The sequence below is a fragment of the Pleurodeles waltl genome, chromosome 7 (assembly GCF_031143425.1).
Source record: "Pleurodeles waltl isolate 20211129_DDA chromosome 7, aPleWal1.hap1.20221129, whole genome shotgun sequence".
NCBI lineage: Eukaryota > Metazoa > Chordata > Amphibia > Caudata > Salamandridae > Pleurodeles > Pleurodeles waltl.
The window spans coordinates 714,543,527-714,570,842 of record NC_090446.1 but is presented as its reverse complement, the minus strand read 5'-3'; the positions used below and the strand labels follow the sequence as shown (position 1 = coordinate 714,570,842).

At 42.5% G+C, this 27,316-nt stretch overlaps 1 protein-coding gene across 4 annotated transcripts in view; it reads right to left on the bottom strand.

Annotated features, from left to right (window-relative positions):
* ACSL6 (acyl-CoA synthetase long chain family member 6) overlaps positions 1–27,316 on the bottom strand; it is a 389,555-nt gene that overhangs the window by 109,302 nt on the left and 252,937 nt on the right. For 3 of the 4 annotated variants that reach the window (XM_069199189.1, XM_069199191.1, XM_069199193.1), the window contains exons 10-12: positions 21,615–21,688; positions 13,093–13,170; positions 4,186–4,320 (exon numbers count right to left, since the gene is read on the bottom strand). In XM_069199189.1, coding sequence (XP_069055290.1) covers positions 4,186–4,320; positions 13,093–13,170; positions 21,615–21,688 — 287 coding nt within the window. Of the gene's footprint in view, positions 1–4,185; positions 4,321–13,092; positions 13,171–13,228; positions 13,307–21,614; positions 21,689–27,316 lie in introns of all 4 variants that reach the window. The other variant, XM_069199190.1, reaches the window with a different exon arrangement.

The following is a 27,316-nucleotide window of genomic DNA, read 5'->3' as shown; positions in this document are numbered from 1 at the left end:
ATACTTTTGTGTCGTACTCCTTTACTCATCTGATTTTCCTCTTATTGATAACCCATGGCTCCCTATGACGCAGAAAAAACTGGTACAACGCACACTCCTAACACACCAGGTCTGTACTATGGGTGACCTCTTCACTAATGGCAAAATAGACCTCCGCACTACTTCAGAGGAGGACGGAATCACCTTCACCATGGATCACTTTGTCTACCTCTGACTGCATAGTATACTCTGTAAGATACTACCCACATATCCTGAGGAACCACCAGACCTTCCACCTTTTACCACGGTGATCTCGACTGTGGAGAGCACTAGACTTGTTTCCTGTCTCTACCATGTCTGCCTGGAGCTGAGACTGGTGCGCTATGCTGCATCGCGGGCGGCATGGGAACAGGATCTGGGTTACCCCATTTTGGATAGGCTGTGGTAACTCAGCTGCAAGCTGGTTTCCATCAATAGCCGACACAAGCTGCCTCATTGCAAGTTTCCGTACTGAGCATATACCACTCCCTAAGTTCTTGCCAAATTTGAATTGTTATGCTCATAAATGTGTGGCCGACCATGCCGATTTTTAACACCTAACTTGCAACTGCACCATCATACAGGCATACTGGCAGGCTATATTCACACTGATTTCTATCAGGTTGGAGCTTACTATTGACTCTGACCCCCCTCTGGCACTCTTGGGCTATGTTAAGCCACTCAACCCTGGACACAGAAGGTTTGCAGCCATACCATGGAGCTACTCTAAGCTAAACAGCGTATTGCCATACTATGGGGCAGTAGTAGGACAGCTACCATGTATGATTGGCTGAAAGATCTGATTTATTGTGACAACACTAGTGAACTTTATGCATCCCTTCAGCCTCCTTCGTCCAGGCCAAAGGATATCTGGGCTCCCCTTCGCACTTACTTGTTGGTGCAGGATTTGGTATTGTATCATTACCCCTGCACATTCTTGTGATTGTGTATGCTATCTGGATGCAATGTGTTTTTTTCACTGCCTCATTGTGTTCTTGTAAATGATGTTATTTATGTTGTTCTTCGGAAAAGCAATACAAACATTTTAAAAAAAGACCCTGTATTGGCAAATGTTTCATCTTTTAATCCAAGTTTAAATCCTAAATACAACAATCAGCAACTGAAAATGATCTACCTCTCTTTGACAAAAGGCCTGCCACTGCACCAGCAAAATGACAAAGTCCCTAAGGCACAACTCTATCTTGAGCAATCTGACACTCAATTTTCTCTATTTTTGCACAATCATTGAAATGTATGTTTTTGCTGCAGATGTTGTCTGTCCTTACCTTTCCAAGAACCTGTGAAAGTGTCAAGTCATTCAGACAATGACATCGATAAGACAAATGATGCACAGACAATGACCTCGATAGAACACCTGATATGACATCAGTCTGGAACAAGTGCTTTGTTATTTCTTTCTCAAAGTCAGATAATGATAATAACATAAACAGTATAGTCTGAATTGATGGCGTCTTTACCTTATTTGTTTATAAGATTGCATGTAACTAGCATATTGATGCACACAGGTTATGTTAGACATTCCTAAGATTGTCAGAGTTTCCACTCTCAGATAAGATATATTATAAAAGAGCTTCCAGTATATTATAAGAGGGCTGCCCATTGACCACTTGTCAGAAGAGGTCCTTCTTTCTAGATTATTTCATAAGATATTGCCCGGAGATCTTCAGGCTGCTGTGGTGCTGCTGCATCCCATTCTGCAAGAAAGTTGATACTGAGCCAAGTCCAAGAGGAGAGAAGCTACTGCTGATGCGTGTTTTCCATTTGAGGGAACACTTGCTCCCGACTGCTAATAACTACAGCATTTAGTCATAAACAGGTATGCAGTGCATCGATTGTCCCTAAGAAACTCTAGATGCAAGTCATGCTACTCCATGCTGTCACAGCATAGTGCATAGAAATAGATGTAGGGTGTTAGGTGGCTAGATGATGTACTAACTATGGTAGAAATGTTCATTTTATTTTTGTCCACAACATGCATTAGTGCTGTTTTGATAATATTTTGTGTGGTTATTGTAGATGTGCTAGGCAAAAGGCCAAAGCCGCTGAAATAGGCATAACATGTCTTATTCTTAGTGCAATTGTTGTGTATGAGAACGAAATTGGGTTTTTCAAATTACCATTGCGTCCCTGGATCCCAGTTTATGGTCTGTCAGCAACCTAAAAACGCAGACATCGTTTCAACTATGTACTGAACGAGAGGGTGTGGGGCTACAACTACCTGCTCCTTTACATTCCTATGCTGGTGCATTATCTAAATTAGTTCGTGAAACCAGTGCGTAGAGTTCAGCTTGAGTCTTAGTTTACCCAACAAACACAAGTGGTAGCATTTTTAGCAACGTTTCATCTGTCTGAGCTAGAAACAATTTTTGTTTTGTTAAAATATGAAAATTATGCAGAAGATGATGGCAAGTGTGGCAAATCCATAATTATGCAGAAGATGCCATGATCGTAGTATTACATAATTCCAGTGGCCCTGGCATTAAGTCGTAACTGAGCCAACAGGTGTCATTGACTTTAATTGGTCCTTTCGTATACAGAAGTGCTGGTGGGAGAAGTAAGATGGGAACAAATCAAACATCTCAGAGTTTCAGGGGAACAAATTCCTGTGCCCAGCATGCTGCTGATTCCACAATAAACCCAACATAGAGAGTAACACTGGGCTATGGAGGGGGAAGAAGGTGACACCTTAAATCCCTCTGTGAATATGACCTTAGCCAAAACAGAATCATAGACATGGTTGACAGACTAGAAAACCTCATATTTCAGCCACAGAAACTGAAGGAAGAATAGTATCCAGGAACAAACAGCCAGAGCCATGAAAACGAACCCAGGAGTGGCTTGGATAAGCTTCAGATCTTGTATCAACTTGCACTACTACTTCAAACCACAAAGAAACAGCTGGTTGCATTTCCGTCTTCAAGCTAATAGTAGAAAAACTGAAAGTAAATTATGAGCCCGTTGTCAGTGGCAGGGCAAGTTTAGCAGAAGGCTAACTGAAATGAATGCATTGCTAAATTGTTGATAGAGCGTACTTCCTGAAGAGAGGGTACACACCACACAGTTTATTGATGGACCTGGAATCATTATTTCTGTGCCTTTGTACTAGCCTAATGGGACTACACAAATATACAAAGCTCCCTTTGTCCCTAATGAAGAAACTACAACTACAGAATTACAGATGTTGCACTTTAACTGTTCTCTTGTATAGAGCACATAGCTCCCATCCTACACAATCCATCATATCAGGTCCAATTTGGCTTGAATAGCCTTCAAAGCGCTGCACCTTTTTCAGTTTTGACTGATATTTAACAGAACGCCTATCAACAATCTGAAATCTTATTTTGCCAAACCTAATGCTATGCACGTTCAGTAACACACACTCACGTTTACTATTGATCATTTAGCTTTTTACTCTTGTTTGTCTTCCCTTTTTATTTATGTATTTTCCAGTTGAGGCTGGCAACTTCGAAAAGTGGCGGGGTGGGCACGAGGGGGGGGGGGGATATAATAAAAATAAAATATAAATAAAAAAATTAAAAAAGTAGAACTTACCTGGATGTTGCCATCTCTCTCCGCTGCACTGCAGGCACCCAGCTTGCTCTGCAACCAATCCCGACGCTGCTCAGAGCAGCGTTATGGTTGTCAGGAGCACCCTGGCTGGGCGCTCCATTGCAGACTGGGAGCCTGGGCTGGCTTTTTCCAACTCGGCAAAACAGTGCTGAGTTGGAGAGAGCCTTTGTGCGCATGTTTGTTGGGCCAGCACAAGACGGCAGGCCAAAAATACATGCACACCAAGGGGAGTGCTCTGTGCACTCCCCTCATGCTCGTTACCCCCATGACCCGGTCCCCTTTAAAAATAAAATGATAATAAGTGTGGTTTTGTATCGTCTTATTTTCAAAGCTTTTACAGCTCCTGCTGCTGACAGTGGGGCGACGCTCCTCTGTCCTAACGGAGGAGCCGCCCCTGGTATTTTCTACTTGTGTGTTAATGTTAGCGCAGTGGCAGGTAGGCATGCAAATGAAAGCTAAGCTGAGAGCTGCAATAAGCATGGCCCGGCCCCTACCTTACACGAATATTTATAAATCTTCTACCTTCACAACAAGTGGTGGACACTTTTTTCATGATTAGATAGCTTTGAAACTCACCTTGTCATACATCCTGTTCAAAAGCCTTGGAACAACTGGGAAAATTGTTGGCCGCAGGGCTTTCATATCGTCAGAAAGCAGGCGAATATCTCCTTGGAAGAATCCAATGCGCCCTCCATGACAGTATACAACAGACTAACAAAGTAAAAGAAAAGAGTTACTTTTTCTTCTAGGTATAGCAACATTACCAATTCTAAAATGATTCCCATTCATAAAGGGGTCTTAGAATCCCAAGGTACATTATATGTTTGTCTAGGTGGCATCTGTGTTTGATGTGCAGTGTAAAAATTGCATTACTGCTGGAAGAAATCCCGGTAAATCCCAATATTTGCTAAAGGTTTGTTTAAACACATAACACATGGGCTACTTATGTGTAATGTGGTTGAGAAAGCTTTTCCTGGTGTAAAAGGGTTCTCTATAAACCATTCATTGAATAAGATAATGGACGAAAAAAGAGAAAATTAATCTACTACCCAACCAGGTCCCTGAGTCGCAAAAACTTGGACTTTGATTTTGTTGTACATGGTTCGCAATTATAATTGATACGGTCTTTATTGTGTAAGTCCACAAACCACGTTAAATTCTAAAAGGTCAAACCTACTGGAATTTACTGACTGGAACATGTTGGCAATTGTTTGCACCAAAGAAATTCCTAACACCTCGATGTTGGATTTTATCAGGTATGGTAATTATCACATCAGACATAATCTGATAATAAGGGGGCAGCTGAGGCATAAACAATGAGAATCAGTAGGAAAGGATTGAACTTTGAATGTTTAGCACACATGGGGGGTTATTCTAACTTTGGAGGAGGTGTTAATCCGTCCCAAAAGTGACGGAAAAGTGACGGATTTACCACCAGCCGTATTACGAGTCCATTATATCCTATGGAACTCGTAATACGGCTGGTGGTATATCCGTCACTTTACCGTCACTTTTGGGACGGATTAACACTCCTCCAAAGTTAGAATAACCCCCATGATGTTATAAACCTCCGCATTTTCTGCAGTAAAAAAAGTCATAGAATGCAGTCCGGTATTAAACTTTAACTGGGAAGATAGTGTTATACTTCACAAATCCTGCTTCATTGTTTCTTACCCTGGTTCATGCAGTACTCCAGGAACATATTCCACAAGAGTTTTCTGAAACTGTTACGCAACACACAAGCGAATGAAGTAGAGCGCATTTGTCAACCAATCAGAGCTTTGGAATCAAACATTTTCAGATTTACATAGAACAAAGAAAATAATCAACTGCGAAATAAGTGCATTTTTTTGGAAACAATTCCTATTTTAAATCATTTTCAGAACAAAATGTAGGCATTTTGATGAATGAATTACACAGAAAACGAGTGCTCTTATGTTCTGTGTTACGGGGATGAGGTCTGATTGAAAACGTGTCACCTTTCTGAGATCGGTGTCAGTGTGCAGGGGCACCTCGTCCAACCGACAAGCAACAGAGTTCTAAATAATGAATATTGTTGTTAAATATGCTGTTGTAAGCTGAGCTATTTAAGGGTGATGTTTAGTTTCTCTAGCCTCGGAAACCTCTTGGGTAGTCCTGTCTAGCTAATTGAATTCCAAGATGCACCAATATGGGAGCCTCTGGATGAGTTGATTAAAAGCAAATGTTTTAGTGGTTTTATGAAGGGTACAGACGGTCACCATTCATTAATAACCGCTTTCTTTCAAGCAATTAAGAAAATTTAGTGGGTAATACTCCTACTGGAGAGATGAGGGACTGAAATCTTTAGGGGTGACGGGGCCAATCACCCTTTTGAAGATGATAAAAACTAGAGGCACCCACATGGGTGACAGAAACAGCAAGCATGCATAGTGCTATGAAACTGCTTGATTGTGATGACATGCGCAATGTTGGAACACATGACAAGTTGAAACTAGGGAAATTTATGATGGTTTCGGGAAGGTGAAGTCGACTTCTTAGGTGTTTATGTATAAAGGACGGACCCTTTTACTAAATCTATGGAGGGATGATATAGCAGTGATCATCTATAAGACATGATCTGATTTTCGGAAGCTTGCTGTGACTCAAGCAATTACATTTTTCACCAAATGTGTCTCAAAAATGAGGGGTAGAATCGTAGTTTTCTTTTAGGTCCAGCAATTCAGCAAATATTGAATCAGACTGAAAGTAGGCTAATCTTTTTTCTGACAAAAACATGGTTTGGGACCACTCAATATGCCTTCAGGGATAATATTTTCAACTTTTTCAAAAAAGCCTTTTTCTAGCCAGATTAGTCTCAACTTTTGAACTACTTTTGAAAGCGCTAAGCACAAAAACTCTTTGACCATTGCTCTGTGGCGAGGTCTCTCACTTATTGTTGTGGTGTTTCAGCTCTTCCCCTTCAGGCAGAGGATTAAACCTAACCCTTTTATGTTTAGACAACTAAATTGTGTATTTGCTTTCCTTCCGCCTGATCTATGTGCTGACCTAACACAGTCCCTTGTCTAAACTGGACTGCATCAGTGACCTGCATGCTGGCCTACATGGAAAGTTAAAAGAAGAACTAGAGATCTCCTTTTAGACCTATTTGAAAGAGCAGCAATCACTCCTTCCAAGTCTTCTTTGGCTCCAGTCTGAGCTCGAATTACATTCAGAGCCTCATTACAACTTTGGCGGAGGGGTTAATCTGTCCCAAATGTGACGGATATCCTGCCCGCCATATTAGGAGTCCATTATATACTATGGAACTCGTAATACGGTGGGCGGGATATCCGTCACATTTGGGACAGATTAACCCCCTCCGCCAAAGTTGTAATCAGGCCTATAGCGTCTTCAGCTGCAGCTAAAAATGTCTCTCTAGTTTCACTCATCTGTTTCTTGTACAAAACACTTTACTTAAGTTGATACCATTGAGCTTTTGCAGTTCCCCATTGTACATCCTGCTGATGGCCCATGTTGGAAACCAGGGTGTAGATCCTGTATACAGAGAGGTAGCAGAGATGTAAACTACGAGCTACACATGCGTACTTTAAAAAGATCGGATGTTCTGGTCCCAGGCATGGGCATTGTAAAGGGATCAGATGCTGTGGTACCGGGTATGCAGAATATTATCCGAGCATTCTGTGATTCATGCATGAATTTCCGGCTGATCATCACTCTAGCCTAGTATAGAACAATAATCGACAGCCAAGCATTAACTAAATTGATTTTGGAAAGTTTAGCTTCTAGCATTTTTGCAAAAGTTTTCCTTATGACCCATTGTGTACAACGCCACCTACCGCAGCTTCTGCCAGCCGCCAACGTGTACTTTCTGAGACAACAACAATATACTTAAGCTAGCAGTGCTGGTCAGCATGAGGCAATGAAAAATGATTAAATTGCTCTTTCATTGCCAGAGAACAAAAATATGACCTATAATTTTCACTATTGAGATCTGTTGCCATGGTGACACATTACTGAAGCGACACCCAATCTCTTGATGCTCTGCACGCACTCATTACTTCTGAAACCTGTGCCTTGTGTTACCAGATTATTAGCTGAACAGTTCCTACAAGTTGTTGCAAAAAAGGAATATGAATTCTTTACCATATCTTTTGGACGGCCCATATTCATATGTTTTATTGGATAGGTAGAATTATTAAACGGTTTTCATAATACATTACAAAAAAGGCCCAGCAGAAGGGAAAAACCCCACAGGATGGATGAGGAAAAAAGGATTTTCCTTTTAGAAAAACCCACACCCACCAGGGTTACCCCTTTGAGCATTGGTCATCATTGGGCTCCTCCCATTCCGCTACGGAATGGGGCGTGCTACGACCTGCAAAATACGTGGGAGCACTGATTTCGTCACGTCAATGTGATTCAAGTGAGGGATAGGAGTGGTGGGGTTTTGAACAAGTTAAAAGTACCTGCCTCCTAGTGGTTCAAATAGTTTAATTGATTTCCTGGTGACAGTATGGTTAAAAAGAGGCTATTGAAGTTGGGTTTGCCATGTACCTGTCTTCCTGGTCTAATTGTTTCGGAGCCTTACCCCATGGCTTCTCTTCAGGAACAAGGCTGACTCCCTGGTATCACTCCTTATATAACTACCACTAGTGTAAGTACAAATAATGCCGGCTACGCGATAAAGTGCATTTCACATATCTAATGTGGTGTCGTCCTCAAATGATACCTATCTTATGTGATGTCCTCAAATGATACCTGTGGAGATATAAAGGGCTATAGTTATCATAGCCCTATAGAATATTGGGCCATGATACATATTTATTTGCTTGTGGGTGTAGTGCCACATATTAGCAAACGTCACCCCACTCGTGAAATGGCACACGTGACAATCAATGGTCAGCCTTTGAAAGTGCCCAAAACAGATCCCTGCTGAGCAAGGAATAGTACAAAGAGAAGGATAGCAGAAAGAGAAGCAGAAAGAGGATAAATCTGTCTTTCTGCACAATAATAAACAAGGTGTTTCCAAAGGCAGGTGTGTACCGTTTTACAGGAGGGACACCTGGCTGCCTAAATAACTTTACAGGCTTTGGGAGGAAGGTCAAAGGCCATCAACTGTCACCTCTCAATCTCCACGCATGCAGATGCAGAGTTGACAGGTTCGGGTGGAGAACCTTCCCCTGCTGTTGCTACAGAAGATCTTCACGAAGGGGCAGCCTGATCGGAGGATCAATGCTCGTTTTCAGAAGCTCGGGATACCAGACTCCCCATGCCCAGTCCAGTGCCACTAGGATTACTTAGGCCTGGTTGTTCCTAATCTTCTTGAGAACTCTGGGCAGAAGTGGTATGGGCGGCAAAGCGTAAAGGAGGACTGGACTCCACCTGCGACGAAAAACATTGCAGAGTGATTGCCGCTTTGGAAACTCTAACCCGCAATACTGCTGACATTGCACATTCTCTGCAGAGGTGAACAGATCCAACCAAGGCTCTTCCCACTGCTGAAAGAGTCCTTGCGCCACCTCCGGGTGGAGACACCACTCGTGATCCACTAGGTATCAACGGCTGAGTTTGTCTGCCCTGGTGTTCAGAGAACCTGCCAGGTGTTGAACCACCAGGGCTATGCCCTGCTGTTCCAGCCATGTCCAAAGAGGCAGGGCCTCTTGACAAAGGGTCCACAACCCCACACCCCCCTGCTTGTTGCAGTACCACATTGCGGTAGTGTTGTTTGTGAGCACATGGACTATCTTCCCTTTTACAGCAGGAAGAAATGCTTCCAATGCCAGTCTAATCACCCGGAGCTCCAGTAAATTGATATGGAGTCCAGATCCTGCCGGAGACAAGAGACCTCTGATTTCCACCTCTCCCAGATGGCCACCCCATCCTAGAAGTGACACATCTGGCACTACTGTGAGATCTGGCTGGGAAAGGGAAAGGAGTCTGCCTCTGACCCAATCGCAGTTCACTAACCACCACTGCAAGTCTTTTGCAGTTCCCTCCGATATCTGAACCATGATGGTGAGCTTCCCCGGATGCTGTGCCCACTGGAACTTCGGGTCCTATCGCAGAGCCCTCATATGCCATCTGGCATGCGTGACTAGCAGGATGCAGGAGGCCATGAGGCCCAACAGCCTCAGAGTCTGTCTCACCCAAATCCAGGACTGCTTAGGAGGATAAGCCAGAAACTGCAGTGTCCAGAACAGCCCTGTTGAAAGGGAGCTTCTGAGAGGAAGTCAGGTGTGACTTATGCACGTTTATAGTGAATCCCAGCGAATGCAAGAGGTTCGCTGTAGTCTGAAGGTGGGTGATGAGAGCCTGGGGCATAGGAGCCTTCAAAAGGGAGATGCTGGGGTAGGGGAAGACTGAAATCCCTAACATGCGCAGATGAGCTGCTACCACCGCCATCACTTTTGTGAGCACCCAAGGGGCACTGGTGAGACTGAAGGGGAGCATGGTAAACAAAGTGCTCGTCGCTCACCTTGAACTGCAAGTAACGCCTGTGGGCAGGCAAGATGGGGAAGTGAAAATACACATCCTGTAAGTCCAGTGTTGCCATCCAGTCTCCTTGGTCCAGGGCAGACAAGACCTGAGAAAGAGTGAGCATCTTGAATTTCTCCTTTTTGAAGAAGAGATTGACGTCCCGTAAATCCAGACTAGGGTGAAGACTCTTGTTCTTTTTGGGAATCAGAAAGTAGCTGGAATAACAACCACTGCCTACATCTGACATCAGGACCCTTTATATAGCTCCCTTGGCTAAGAGAGCCCTAACTTCCTCGCAGAGCAAGATTAAGTGATTAACTGATCCTCCATCAGCCATTCTTTTAATGGAGACATAGCGAGAGGGAAAGACTAGAAGGGAAGGGACTAGCCCTTCTGTATAATAGCAAGACCCATTTGTCTGATGTTATGGATCGCCAGTGAGGGAGATGAAATTGAATCCTCCCTCCAACTGGATGTGTTTGGTCTTGTATAATCATGCTAGGAGTACTTGGGGACTGTGGAGGAGGGGGGTTGGGTGGTGGACGACATCGGGCCAGACCCTCTGGGTCTGAAGATACCAGGACCTCGTCCTCACACAGGATGTTGACCCGATGGAGAACGGTGGCTGGTCTGTGGATGGTGTGGTACCCTACCCCTTTCGAAGCCTCGAAAGAGGTGAAAGGCAGACTGCTGGCGAGGGAGCCCAAGAGGCCCAAGGACCTGGCCATAGCCCGAGAATCCTTGAAGCGCTCTAGCGATGAATTTGCCTTTTCACCGAATAGGCATGAGCCATCTAAGGGCATGTCCATAAGGTTTGCCTGGACAGCCCCCCCGAAAAGCCAGACGTACAAAGCCAGGAGTGGTGATGAAGGGCCACCGTTGATGAAATTGCCTTATCCAGTGAGTCAGTTCTGTCCAAACTATACCTTATTGTAAACTTCGCTGCCTCTTTCCCATCTTTGACAGCTTGTGAAAGTGTGACCTGCACACCTCCGGGTCCTGGGACAGCACCTGGGCCACAGTATCCCATAAAGTATAGGAAAATGGCCCAGTAGGCATGAGGTGTTTACAGACCTCAATGCCAGGCTGGAGGAAGAAAACATTTTCTCCCCAAGCTGATCCAGCTTCTTGGATTCCCTATCCGGGGGAGCGGAAGGGAAGGCACCATGGGAAGTAGAGGCCTGGATCACCAAGCTGGGGTGGGGTGTTAAGTGAGGAAACTAGAATCATTTTGAGCTGAGCGATGGCGGCGGCCAATTGTCCTGTTTACAGAAGCCCCTGTGCTGGGTTTAGACCACGTACCCAGCAGGACATCAGTGAGGGCTTTGTTAAAGGGTAACATTGTTTCTGATGTTAAAACCCCCTGCAGAAGCACCTCAGTCATGAGGTTAGTCCTGACCGGTACTGTAGGCAAATCCAGGTCCAAGACCTCAGCTGCCCTATGCACCACCATAGCATATGTAGTCACCGTAGGAGGTGATAGCATGACAGTATCTGGAGAGGGGTCCAATCTGCTGGCCTCTCCTAGTTCTTCATATCAGTCCATTTGCTCCAAACCGTACCCTATATGATCCTGAGACCGCCCCCCCATTCTTCAGCTGTGCCTGGTTGATCTTAGTAAGACTCAGGCAATGATCTGGCCCCTGTCAGTGCCGTCAAAGTCGGAATCGGCATTGTATGACATTGTTCCGGCTCATCAGGTATCAAAATGGGGCTGACATCACTGGTGGGCGCCGGGGAACATTGGCGTTGGAAACTACGCTGAAGGAACCCGACTGTGTGCATTCCAAAGCCGCTGACCTGGAATCTGATGGGGCCCGTGCCGAACCCCCGGGGGACAACGGCATGCCAGCGGGGGTAGCCCACTCAAATACGAGACACATGGCCTCGTAAAACTCCTTGAGTTGAGCTGGGGTTGCTCCGGCTCCCGGAAAGGGGGGGAAGGCGCAAAGTGGCCCTGGCATCTGTTCCATGGAACCGTGCCTAGAACGTTGACGTTCCAGAGTCGCCTCGTCGGTCGTTAGGTTGGGCGAAGTCAAAGTCCACTTGGACTTCTTCTTCTTCTTCTTGTGCCTCATCCCCGAGTGCCCGGAGGACCTCGAGTGCGAAGAAGAGGACTTGGGGCTTCTGGAGCGGTCCCGCGACCTCCTCCTTGATCGAGACTGTGACCTGCTAGGAGTCACACCAACTGACGTCGACTGCCGGGCCACCATGAGCTTCAAAGACCGTTCTCTCAAAGGTTTGGGGTCATGGCCTGGCAGTTGGAACACAACTTTGAGTTGTGGTATCGGTCTAGGCACCAGAGACATACCTGGTGGGGGGTTCATCACCAGCATGGAACAATGGCAGGCGCCACACGGCTTGAACCCTGTCTTCCTCGATGCCATCCTGCACAGACTTCAAAAAAACTTGCCAAAAAGGTCGAAAAAGGACTGTCAAAAAAACCAGAGGGTAGTTTGATTCCAGATCTGCACTTAACTGACACGGAAAGAAAAGAACTGATGTACGTGTGCCTGTGTGGTGCCTTTATAGGCAACCTTGCCATCACAGACTGCTCCAAAGATGCCACGCGGATCCGAATGACGCCACTCAACAGCATGAGCAGGATAATGCTGAGCCAAAATTCTGGATTCTAAGCTGACACCAAGAAATTGTAAAGGTAAGTAACCTGCAGCTAGAAGTCTCTATCAGGTATCAATGTTATATCTTTTGCTTAAACGGACTATGGTGTAAATAAACTTTGCTTTTACTTCCAAATGGCTTCTGGTGATCAGTTGAATTTTTTTTTTTACTGAAATGTAACTTTTTTTCTAAAAATGGAGAGTTGATATTTTGTTTGGTAACACACTGGCTCATAGACAAATCTGTGTGCTTGTCCGTATTAGTTTAATTAACAGTGCTAAAAAAATGAAACAAATTGAATTCAACACAGTGATTTTGGAATTAATGGAATTCGTTTTAAAATTGATTTCTCATTAATATTTGGCATGGACAATCACGTCCATGTTAACATTTAGACCTTACCTGCACCATCCTCTCAAACATATGTGCTAAGGGCAAATAGGAAATGTGTACATCCGCACATGTGGGGGACCACTGACTCTGGAAAAAAAACACAAGCAGCCCGGCAAGGCCAGGTGAGGTCAGATAAGCATCTTACCTGCATAACTCTTTCAAACATGTGAGCCAGAGGCAGGAAGGAGATGAGCACATCGTCCTGTCTCGGAAAGATCACTTTCTGCAGGTGAAGGGCATGGGAGACAGAAAGGAGAGAAACACTGACAGGAAGACAACAAGAAAGTCATAAAACGATAAAAAGAAAAATTGCACCAGGGCGGCAACAGGGTACAGACTGTCAGATGAGCGAAAGAGAGAGCTGAGTAGCAGAGTGTTAGGCCACAAAAGTCAACAAGACTATGTTAGTTGGAGAGCACAGGGACACGGACAGAGTGAGAGGCCTCGTCTTGCTACAAGAGAGCAGGGGCGTAAGAGAGGAGGAGCTACAGCTTCTTGTAGCCTTGTGTCCCGGGCTCGGGGCTGACTTGGCTTCTCTTTCCAAGTCACATTAGCATTGTCTCCGGACTCCTAGGTGTGCTGCTGTCCCCGGCTGTAACAGGTGCAATAATTTCATGATTTTGACATTACACATATTTTTGATTGTATCTTGTTGGCCAAGTGTACTATCATTTGTTCGACACAAATTAACCAGTTGATACCTTAATTTGGCTAATGTAATCATTTACTTGCAAGCTTGTCTAAGTAAGTGGTCACTTTGTGGGTGCTAAAAGAAGCTGTAACACAACAGTATTCATGGTGAAACATGGTTTATCTCTAGTTGCCTGCTTGCCAGTTGTTTGTGGGGCAAATGCATTGATCCAACCATTGGCATAGATTATCCAAAGTGCTAGTGGAGCAGGAGTGACATGACAGTGCGGGACTGGCCCATCAACAGCCTGCTGTTGGCAGGTTAAAGGAATGGCACAAAAGTGGGAGCTACAGATAGTAAACATGTAAACTTTGTGCTCCTGCCACTAGGTGAACGAACCCTGAGGTAAGAGGTAGCAAAGGCAATGCTGGGGTACCGCTCTGCGGCTGAGACAGGAGCTGCTTCCCTTCCGTTACCTTATCTATATTAATAACTTTGAAATGGAGAAGGTGACGCTGTACCTTACTTCAGGGCTTCGCGGGGGCTCTGCTCCACGGTTATCACTATTTCAGGCTTAATCGAAGGGCCAAACTGGAGGGGGCGTCTGCTCAGTCAGACCAAAGCTTTGTGTTTGAGTATGGATATATTTTGTTTTACCTCTTTGTGGCCTAAGCTGTGTTTGTAAAAGTTCCATTATCTCATTATTTGACACTGGCTTTAGTAGAAGGTGGCGACCAGAGCAAAGGTCTGGGCCACTGCAGCATGTTCCTCGTGTGGTGCATTAAGAGGGCACGGCCAGTGTTGATACTGAACCCAGTGACTATGAGGTAGGTGGTATCCTTTTCTATAGCCCTAGCCTGTAAGAGGCAAGATTTAACTTCAAAAGGTGTTCATGATATTCAAGGTTCTTCATTCCCATTTACAGGCCTACCAAAAAGACAGACTGCAGAGCAAAGAAGGGAAAGCGACAAGAAGAGAAACAAACCCACCTAATACTGCAAATACCATGAAAAGCATATAAACAGACTGTCATAAGTGCTGATGTACCGTGTTAAGTGCAGGTGCCAAGTACTGGAAACCACCGGCTCAATTGAGCACTGCATAGTTCATTGAAAAACGCATTCCTATCGCCTGGCTCTCAGCTGCATTTGTAGGAGAATAACAAAAGGAAGCGGGAGGAATGCTGTATCTCCATTCTGGAAGACTGAAAGGTCTGCAGTGTGGTAAGTCACAGATGATGCCCATGCTTGTTTCTGACTGGGAAGGCTACTACTTGTGGTGAAAACAGCTTGCAAATAAGTGATATGGTTGGCCTTGCGGAAGGTATTTATTATTCAAACAAATGGTATTACACATGCTCACATGTACCCATATATGGGCGCATATGTATGTATGTGTGTGTGTGTGTATATATATATATATATATATATATATATATATATATATATATATATATATATATATACTTATTTCAGTATTTATATTTGACAAAAATACACATACAAACCTATACTGAATATTTTAATCAAGCTGTGAGACAGTGAGACAAAGCGATATCAACCCAATATCACATGATCACATGCCTTCTGACTAGAGCATAGACTGCAGCAAAATTGTTTTATATATATATATATATATATATATATATATATATATATATATATATATACACACACACACAAATATATATATATATATATATATATATATATATATATATATATATATATATATAGCTATCAGCATTAATTTCTTATCAATTGCTAAGTTAACCAGAAAAAAGGGCATTCAAGCACTACACAGGGCTTGACTGGAGTCAGATGGAATTAAAACATTAACACATTAATGACTTTGTTTAACTAGAGAATGACACCGCACCCCAATCTTTGAAAGACAATACATTCCTTAGTTAACAGTAATTCTCACAGGAATGGAGTTGGAACAGCTTGATATTCTGGAGCCTGAGCAGGATCTTACATAAAGACAATTATCACGGACTTGAAGCTGATGTGGACATGCCCCAACAGCCAGTGCAATCTGCGAAACACTGTGGTGATGTGTCGAGGTTTTTTACTGACCTAGCGTTCTTCAGACATCCATTCACTACATTCCAGATACACATCAACAGCATTTACCACAAAGATGTGCTCATCACAGAGTCAAAGAACACATTAGTCAGATCATCACTCATATGTCAAACAAAACGTATCAGACAGTCATCAAAACCACATCCAGAGTATCTGTAAATGCGGAGCAACAAACATACTAGGGCCTCAAGAGAGCTATAAGCAATTGTTAAAACCCTCTGGCCATACCTCTCAAACACCAACTCATGCATTCACAATTGAACAAATATGACACTGCCACCCTACCTTCTAACATGACAACAGATGATATATTTTTCTATGAATCTAATACCTAGCCTTAGGTCATGCATATTGCACTGTACCACCTAAGGGAAAGACCAGAACAGTGCGCCAGAAACACACTGCCAGAGCATAACGGGATTTAGAAGTTGGCGGACATTTACTCCGTAATAAGCATGATAGATATACTATCTTTCTTATTACAAGTGCATTAGGGTATAATGCACTTGTAACGAGGTGGACGGGATATACACCACGTTTGTGATGGACTATCCATCTGCCAAACTCTAAATCAGGCTCTTGGTCTCCAGTCCGCATTGAACACCACGCAATCACTTGGAAAGGAACCCTGGGCAAGCACACCGCACTAGTAATGATATTCATGTCAATGTGTATGCTTTGTATTGTCAAACACACAACATAAACCATTACCAATAATATGTAAATTAACTTATTAGGTTCCACAGTGTGCAAATGAGCCTTCCAAATACTAACTGTGGACGGCCACAATGCCGGACTGGATTCCACCTTCACACATATGTGCTGCTTCTGGGCCCTTTCTCTGCGCAACAATGTTTTAATTGCATACCGTCTGAATATATGGGGAAATTTCTATTTAAGTGTATAGCAATAGATATATATTCCCCATAAACCACAGCCAAAAATGTGCTTGAATTGGAAGTATTAAAGTGCAGGTCTCATTACTACAGCATAACTACTTAGTACAAGGTACTGCATCGCTTCTGAAAAGTACCTTTCAAATTAAAGAAACACAGATTCTCTGTACCTGACAAAACCTTCCCCTTTTAAAGCACTTTAGCAGTGGCCTAGTAGCATCTTAACCTGCATTTTCACGCCAGATTCAAGGCACAGGCGACATTGAAAAAGGATCTCAGAGTCAAGTTCGCACTGCTGGATTCTGTGGTGAAGGCTAAAGGCAAGATGTTCTAGGAATGTATGTGAGCAATAGGAGTATTATCTCTGCGTAGATTTACTGTATATATATATATTTTTTTTACTAATGCATGCCTTTTGAAAATTGAATAATATGTACCAAATTTCCCTACAAGCAAAGTTGATTTGGAGATTTCAGTTGTGTTTGTTAGTGAGCTTTACAGCCATTTATTAGTCTTATGAAACATTTTTGACCTTGAATGATGTCCACCTCCAATATCTATCACTATACTTGATAGCTCCCTAAGATCCCATATGGGCTATACCTCCACACAGTCTGTTGTCAGTGTCTATACAAATAAGAGCCTTATTTGCTTATGAGCGCTGAAATAAAGGATCCTCTTTCCTTCACTACTGTGTTATGTTTGGTAGATGGGTTGCACCAGTCGTTGCACCGCTGCAGCGAATGCTGTGATCTCACTTGAAGTCCGACATTGTATTATTTTCGGGAAGCCACGCAGCACAAGGCAGCTATAGAGCACTTTGTAAATTATAAATATTAGTAATAATTTTTCAAAAGAAAGTAACTGCCACGTCTATGTATACATAAGGCACAAGGGAGCTTCAATGAGTAAAATTACCCACATAAACATTGATTTTCAAGTATCTGTCACCAGAATTTATTGGGTGCCCGACCCGATACTTGGAGTGAGAGATAATCATAAGGTCATGTTTGCCATAGCTCAGCACGTTTATTGATTTTTGTCACTATCCAATACATACATCTTTGCTTTTTTATAATTTAGTAGATTTTGAAAACCACAGCCAATAGTATTTCTTGAGGAGACTGCATTTTCACAAAAAACGAGGTAAAGTTGGATCAATGCGTGTAAAATGATGTTTTTTTGTATAGCACTCTTCCAAATAGTAAGATCTAACATTGTTCTTTTAAATTAAGCACACTAGGAGATTTGAGCACGTGCCCCAGTCCCAGCCATGGAGATAGTGGCATCGAGTGCTTTAGTGGAAAGTTTAGTTGTAGCCCTATTGAGTAGTGTTTCCTCTACCCACTTCCCATTCTCCAAAGATTGGTTAAGCCCATAAAGCAGTGCTAGGGTGAACAGATCCATGGGTGCAGCACGCAATGCAATAACTAGTTCACATTAATAAGGAGACCGTTGCTTTCATGTTAGGGAAGATGAGAATTAATGTGGGGTTTATTGTCTAAATAATATGTTTATTTTGTAGGAAAGAGGGTCTGTTTAGTATCGACGCCAATCACACACAAGTGCACTTTTTGTTTTAGGTGGGTGTAATTCTAATTTTACCCGCTCAGTATCCTTTCTGCTGTGGTGTGTTTAGTTCCTTTTTCTGCCAGGCCAATTTATTGCTTGTAAATGCTGCCATCTTCTTGAAACTGAGCAACAGCGACAATCTATACCTGAGTTCTGTGACACCCGGTTGCCGCCTTGCATGAGGGGCATTGTCGTATATGACAGTGTCACATTTTCGCTGTACCCCTGGGACCCCCGAGGCCCATCCTGAATGAGGACAAACACCGCCTGACTATTAGGAGGCACAGAATGAGGGATGGCTCCAGTCACAAGAGGCAGTAACACAATGCTACAAAATGAGACGAGGCTCAACAATATGTCCGCTTTGTTGCTGATCTAACCCTGTATGCTGTCACTCATTGAGATGTGCCGAAGCACACCATATACCATTTCTAAGATCTGACCTTTTATCTACAACAATAACTCTCAATAACTAGTCACAACTCTTACACAATAATATTGATAACTTGGATAAGTCTGGAATTCTGTACTTCCATGACAGTAATGTGGAACCGGCGAAATTTTAAAAAATAACTTGAAACTTCCCAAACAAGGACTGACAGTATAGTATAGTCCATTTCCAAGTTCTGCATCACCTTGTGAGAGCAGCTCCAGTGTCACTCGCGTATGCGTTGCACAGCCGGTCTCAGCATTAGCAGTAAACCTCGGGTTTTGAGTCATCACAGTTCAGTTGTTTCAGCATTAACTGTACATTGTCATATTATGTATCACCATAGTACAGTTTTTGCTGCAGACCCACATGTTATATGTGCCTACGGCACAGTTGTTTTCAGTGATTGTTGCAGTCTCAGGTTTTGCATTATTGTGGTACACTTGGCCATAGTGTTGGTGGTGTAAACTCGGGTTGTCATGAGACAGTTTCCTGCACTGCTCCCAGTTGCAGATCAGAAGAGCTGTATGTGCCAGAAATTGCTGTAACATCGCATTATTGGCCCAATTTCCCCATTACGCACAGCAAAATCAGATCACTAATGCTGGGAACCGGTGTGCTTGCGAGGTATAAAATCTTAATGATGGGTCTGCTTGCCAACATCCTGTGCTTGTTTCCAGACAACAAATACTGATTTGTAGCAGCTGCCATCTACAAACCATATTAGTGTAGTGATGCTGGACGGAACCATTAAAAGGCTGACACCAGCCAGCACCAATTTAACACATTTTCCTCAGTATGCCTAAAAATAGTGGCTAGTTCATCAAGGAGACTGGTTATTGGCTTACTTCTAATATAAGTGGATTTTCCGACATACCGATGTGTGTGAAGAAAGAGTGTATCTGACATTCGGCAAGTACACCTGTTTTGGGCTGTGGTGATTAGGAGCATTTCTGAGTCTTGTTGCTTTCCAGGGGGAAACAGAAGCAACCCAGCACTACACGTAATAAAATGCTGATCAGGGAATGCATGTGCTTTCCATGCCAGTTTCTTTGTACCTCCCTGAAACCCAATACCAGAACCAAGAAATGCTGTGCGTTAGTGAACAGACATTACAACAATCCAACACCTCGTAACTCACAAAAGAGCGTTGTCCAAAAGCCCAAACAGATGCCCGCTGGGTGCCACAGATCATCATGAAATGGCAAATGAGGCGCATAGCCATTTAACATAAATGTAGATGTATAATTGGGCTTCGGGCAAGTGAGCACCAGTCTCTAAAACACCTGGACTTTTATTTCTAGGACAATGTAAGGAGAGGTTCTTGCTCTCTCATTATTATTGTATTTTGCCATGTATGGGGACTACCCCATCCTTAAATTTGGGCATTGAATTATCAGAGAGGCCTCAATAGCATTGTGCTTTTCTAACATATCATTGGAATGTATTGAATTGATACACTTGCCAGTGGAGTAGGACTTGATGGAAAACACGGAAGATGGAAACCACGAAGGATCCTATTACAATAATAAGGAACACGAGCGGTGCACACAGGACTCAAGGCATCACTTTGTCTGCATCTTACTATGCAAGCACGCACTTAATTCCGATACCCACACTGCAAATCTCCTTTCCTGAAATGAAGAAAAAGTGGTTTCTTGACTTTCTTTCAATATGATTGCATTATTGTTCAAATAAATCGGAAGTACTGGCTGCTCTGTCTTATCAGTAATGAGAAACCTATCCTTTTTATATAACAATGGTTTAATAAAAATCGTAAAAATATGAGGTCCAACGTACAAAAGGCAAATTATAGGAGGGGTAGTCTATCCCTTTCTCCAGGTCCTACTGTAGTAGTCTGAATTTATTAAGTCACTTAACTAAGTTCCAGCATAGTAAACTCATAAAATTATTTGCATTCTTTGGGCCTCACTAACGAAATATTGTTCCTGGCCCAAGACAATTTTAAAGCTTCCTTAAACATGGAAGGATGCATGTGAGTTACAATGTATTTGGAACGATTGAGCTGATTTACAAAGGATGTGTTATTACTTCTGGTACGGGCAAGCAAACAAGTCCCAGGTTTATAAATTATTTCTTCTAGCAGAATACAGTTTTAGGCAGTCTTTATTTAGTTAAAGTCACTCTTTTGAACTATCAGGCCTGATCTGTAATGGTTTATCACAGCTTAAGACAATGTAGAGGTTGTCTAGCCTCACTGAGAACAGTTTTAAAACTGGGGAAATCTAGATTTTGTCTTGGCTTAAGACTGTTGTAATACTGCCTTAAACCAGGAGCATTTCTGCTTGAGTAAGATCCTTAGACTCCAAATTAACCCATTAACTCAACGATCACAGCTTCATATTTGTCACACACAATACAAAGAGAAAAACACATGTACACCTTGCTTATTCATAGATCACGTAACCCAAATCAGTACATTCAGTCCCAGAGCCATCTGAAGCAATGACTGGCGGCCAACTGGACAGCGAGCTCTTAGGTACTTTCATGGTGCAAATTCCATTTGACAAGTTACACATGGTTTCAGAAGGATCAAGTTGCAGCCACATGTCTTTATTTTGTTATTGCAGCATACACAGCCAGCAGAACAAACAGGACTAATAGGACTGGAACAATATAATACCAGTAGAAACCAGAATAACTATCAACTGCATTTGACTCAATAGCAGTTCAGCAGTTCTCCAGAAACCCACGCGAGGAGCTGGACCCGTGGAACCCGTTTGTAACTGGTCAATTGAAATTTCACCCCAAGGTGTGCTGCTTATGTTTGCGCTACAGACTTTGACAGAATTGACCATGTGCACAACCTCACTGCTGCGTGGGCAGTATCTGCACCTAAGTCATCAGTTTCAATGTAAATTTTCAAACCGAACGTGCATGCTATTTATACTCACCTCTGTCACTTTCAAAAAGCCTGAAAAATCGGCCACCACATTCCCGTGTGTCAGCATGGCACCTTTGGGGTTCCCTGAAAACAGAAAAAGACACAATTATTGTCTGAATGCACACAATAGCTAACTCATCTTCAGTAGGGGATCAAACACAAGTACCTCAGCTTACGTTTCTCTGATAAAGGACTGAAAAGCTGCTAGCGCCTTGATTTTACAGCCATCAGCTCTTGGCCCCACTTGGGGCCCGATGCACATAAAACATTGTAAATACTTAAAGCAAAAACTTACACCCTCATAATGCAGATCCTTACAAACTTTCTGCCAAAAGTTTTAGGAGTTTTGGGAATCGAGCCCATAGTGACTTACTCATAAAAATAAACAGAGCAAAAGAGGTCTCTTTTTAAGTAATTGTTATTTATATATGACTATACAGTGCTCTGCAATTGAGGTGGAACCCTGTCCTTTTGGGGGAAGACATGCTTATCCCAAGGATAGCCATGCCCCAATCATTTAAAAATAGACTGGCTTGAACTGGCCAGTAGTCGGTTGAGTCTGAATGTGGTGAAGAGCTCAATGTCTATAGCTGCCCTTAGTCATCTTCGGTTTGAGCATCCAGTGGTTCTTTGAAATGCGTGCCATTAGTTTAAAAAAATGACAATACTTTGGAATATACGTGCACGCGGACTATGTGGGAATATTTCTGCAGATTGACCAAGTGTCACCCACCAATGATAAACTATTTTCCCTATTAAATGCCCTTGTTTGGCCCACTAGCGCTTGAGAACATGCTTGGAATCACAAATAACAGGTAAATCTTTTGCATTTCTACAGCCACATGGAACTTTATCCCTGGGACTTTGTTACAGAACTATGGGAGCTAGTTTTTGGACCTTCACAGCAGGGATACTTGGATCTGCCTGCTTCAAAACATGAATGGCAGTACTTCTTATTAACATAGTGGCAGAGTGAAGTAACTGCTACTCGCAAGCCAGGTAGGTACAATCCTTTATTTAGAAGTAAGGACGGAAGAACAGGTCCGTTCAGGGAAAGGCTCTGGCTCAACTGACTTCAGGAGACTGCACGACATAGAACGTGGAATCTCCCCAAGTCAGCATCACAAGCATTCTAGGAATGAAACTAGAACACTACACATCCTCCTTCTTTTCTTATAACAAGAAATATAGAACAAGAAAAAAACAATTAACAAAACAATAGATAAAAAGAACTTAAACATGAAAACCAGAAACGTCAGTTAAGTATCCTAACACGTAATCCTTCAACCAACCCGGAGGAATCACTTTCCTTTTCCTTTCCACAGAATCACACTGTTGCACACCACCAGATATACCACCACTCCCAATTTCCGACTCGGCAACCGAATCCCTTATCACATCTTCCTCCTCGCACAAAACCCGATCACCAAAAACGTGTGGAGGCGCTTCCTTATTAAACACATTGTGACTCATAACTTCATCTTCCAACCATTCAGCCTTTCCACCCTCCTTATCGTTAGTGTGAGCTCCACCACATCCCAATTCCTGTCCGTTACGAAGTAAGACAATATGTTTAAGATTCCACACCTTACCATCACTCAGTTTTACCGCGTTATGCAAAACTTCCATGACACGTTCAGGATTAAAGTACTGGCTCTCGCCCTTCTTAACCTTGTAGGGTTTCTTAACTCTAACCAAATGACCAATATTAATATCCACAGACTTAACATGATGGAGCTTATCATAATGGGACTTCGATTTCTCAAGAGATTTATTCAAACAATCCCTTACATTCTCCACAGACCAGTATTGAACACCAGTCTTGGTCAACCAAGCAGGGTTATGTTTGCATCTTGGCCTTCTTCCCCTCATAATAATGAAAGGGCTGAGACCAGTAGTAACATTCTCAGTTATCCTATACGCCCACACAGCTTTAAAAATGGCAATGTGCCAATCCTCTCCACCATTCATAGCACTTTGAATTATACCTTTAACGACTCTATTGAATCTTTCTACTGCTCCATTCCCACTGGGATTGTACAGAGAAGTAGTTTTATGTTCAATTCCCACTCTCCTAAAATAGTTTCTTGCAGCATCTGACATAAACTGTACACCATTATCGCTCAACAATTTAGAACGGGTACCTTCTGCAAGGAAAATCTTATCCAAAAACTCCAACATGCTAACAGTGTCTGCTTTTTCTAAAATGCCAACTTCTGGCCATTTGGAAAACAAATCGATAAGGACTATTACAAACTCTTGAGAATCACCCACCGGACCCAAGAGATCAACAGCGACATATTCCCATGGTTGTCTTGGAATGAATGTTTGCTGCATGGAAGGTCTAAGGGTACACAAACTTTTGTCAGCTGTAGAACATATATGACAGGTTCTAACAAATCTTTCCACCGATCTATCAACACCAGGCCACCAGAACAGCTCTTTTACCACAGATTTGGTTCTAACGATGCCGAAATGTCCCTCATGACATAATTCTAAGATCACCTCCCTTATACCAGAAGGAGGAACTATCTTATCACCTCTCCAAAGAACATTGTTCACAACAGAAAGTTTGTTCCTTACCTCCCAAAAATTTCTACACAGTTCAGGTAATAGATCCTTCTTAGGCCATCCATTCAAAACTAATTTTAAGACGGACTGTAAACTAGCATCTACCTGCATTTCCTTCCTCCAACTATCTTCATTCAGCGCAGGGCTGCCAAAGTCATGTATAAAAGCCACATTCCATTCATACCACGGGTCATCAACACATTTTTCCAACAAACTAGGTAATCTAGAAAGGCCATCCGCTAATACATTACTCTTGCCTGGTACATACATCATACGATAAGTGTAGTCCTTTAAACGCATAGACAACCTTAAGATTCTAGCAGAAGCCATTACACTTCATTCACTTGTAAGAAGTTTAATCAAAGGCTTGTGGTCACAGCGAATGGTTATGTCCTTACCCCACACGAATGCTCTAAAGCCCAAGCGCAGGGTAAGGCTTCCTTCTCCATAACAGAGTATCTCTCTTCTGAAGGAGATAACGATCTGGAAGCAAAAAGTATAATCCTTTCCTTACCCTTACAATTCCTTTGAGACAAAACAGCACCTAAGCCTTTATTACTTGCATCTGTGGTAACAAATGTATCCAAATTAGGGTCAAAACTTTCTAAACATGCAGCCTTGCTTAACTCCCTTTTAATACACTCAAACTCCTGATTACACGCTTCACTCCACGCGAAAGGTGAGTTCTTTTTTAACAAGGATCTTAGATTGTAAACCTTACTGGCAAAGTTTGGAATAAATTTTCACAAAACTCAGCCATACCCAAAAAAGATCTTACCTCATCTTTAGACACAAGAGGAGACACCTCGATTATAGCATTCACCAAAGAAGTTTTTGGTCTATCACCCTCACCACTAATCTCATGTCCCAAATACTCCACACTTCTTTTTGCAAATTTGCATTTACTTAATTCCACTGTTAACCCCTTATCACCCAAAACTTCTAATACATGTTCCAATCGCTCATCATACATGCACTTATCCTTCCCAAAAATTAAAATGTCATCTTGGAAGCACATAACCCCTTTAACCTTTCCAAACAGTTTATGCATTAGATGTTGAAAAACAGCTGCTGCAGACGCTAGACCGAAAGGCATCCTCTTGTATTGGAAGCATCCGAAGGGTATGATGAAGGCTGTTAATCTTTTGGAACCCTCGGATAAGGGAATCTGATGATACGCAGATGACAAGTCAATAGTAGAAAACCAACACGCTCCCTCAAGACTAGAAACCATTTCCGTAAACTTGGGTAGAGGAAAACGATCAATCAGGATATTATTATTTAAGTATCTTAAGTCTACAAATAAACAGATTTTCCCGTTACTGCGCCGAGCTATTACTACAGGCGAAATCCATTCCGAACTCTCAATTGGCTCAATCACATCCATTGAAATCAATTTGTCCAGCTCCTTGGAGACTTCTTCTCTGATCATGATCGGCACAGTTCTGGCCTTCTGAATTTTTGGTAGAGCATCCTTCTTTAATATGATCTTGTGCTCCAAACCCTTGTGAAAAACTTTGGGAAATTTGACCTCCATCACAGAGGTCACGGAGCATTCTTCATTCACCATTAACACCTTTTCTTTACTGTTAGCATCTAGGATCATTTGCAACTGTCCTTGGTCCTTCCACCCTAGAACAGACAGTCCTCTCTTAGCTACGTATAACTTTCCTCTGGCACTCCTGTTCTTGAACGAGAATGCCAACCATCTAAAACCTAACAGGTCTATCTTCTCTCCTGTGTAGCTCTCTGGCTGAATATCTGGCGGAGTAAGTTGCTTGCCAATCTTCACTACAAAGGACTTGTTCCACACATCCTCATTCACGATTGTGAACGGTGAGCCAGAGCCAGCATACATTGTAACTGGTACTCCACCAATTTCCATGTTACATATTGGTTTTTCCTTAGTGTTTACTTCCGTTATACTGAGTATAAAACTCTTATCCTCATCCATTACCCTGGAATCCATAGTTTTCTCCTCCGTGTCACTCTTTGCCGTATAATGACCTTCATAAATACAATTAACTATTTTCTTTTTACTTTTACATACTTTGGCAAAATAGCCCACCATTCCACATTTATTGCATTTTAATTTTAACGCTGGGCACAACTTGGAGTGAGCCAAATGATCCTTGTTATCACATCTATAACATTTCCTTTTAGTTTCCCCACTCTGAATTTTTTTTCCAGGTTTGCGGTTAATCACTTTGTAAATGCCGTCCTCATATTTCCCTGTAGATTTTATTTCATTTAAACATCTTTCCGAGATCTCTGCTTTCCTTACAATGGCTAAGATGTCTTCCAGAGGAGAATCACCATTTATCCAAAGTCTTTCTTGAATCGATTGATTACCGCAATGCATGACTACTTGATCCCTAATAAGTTCGTCATGAATTGTTCCAAATCTACAGTCCAGAGCAAGTTTCTTTAAGTCCGCAACATAGTCATCCACAAGCTCATTTTTTACCTGTTTCCGTTGGAAAAACTTATAGCGGACAATTCCCATACATACTTTTGCAGAAAAATACTTGTCAAGATCTAGCATAGCGGCATTAAAAACACAAATATCACCGCTTATGGCATTTTTGGGCATCTTATTAAAAGTTTTTAGACCCATAGGACCCAAAGAATGCAACAGGATCCTCTTTTTCTGTTCTGCAGGCATCTTGTTATCCACATCAATGGCAGCTAAATAATTTAAAAAATAGTCTTTCCATTCTAACCACTTGATAGGTGGTGAATTGCCCATTGCCCAAAAAGTTTGCGGGGGAACAATTGTAAAATTGGCCTGCGCCATGTTAGTGGCTAATTATAAGGCACACGCAATGACTTCCAATGCCACTAAATAATACTAATTTATCCTTCCCTTCTCGGACCTGTTCCAAACTTTTACAATAGAATGTTATTTTGCGATTCAAGAAAAATGCCTTAAAAAATGTTGTTTTCTTCCTTCCCTCCTTCCTGTTTATTTTATTTATTCCTCTTTATTTTTCTTTATCTTTTTTTTTTTTTAAATATTTCCAAGTCTTTTCCTTCTCTAATAATGTTCAAAGGCTAACGACTCTGTCTCCTTAGAGTCACTAGCGGACAGCGTTAATTTGGCTAGCGTCTCCGTCACCTTGGAGACGCTAGAGGAAGCTG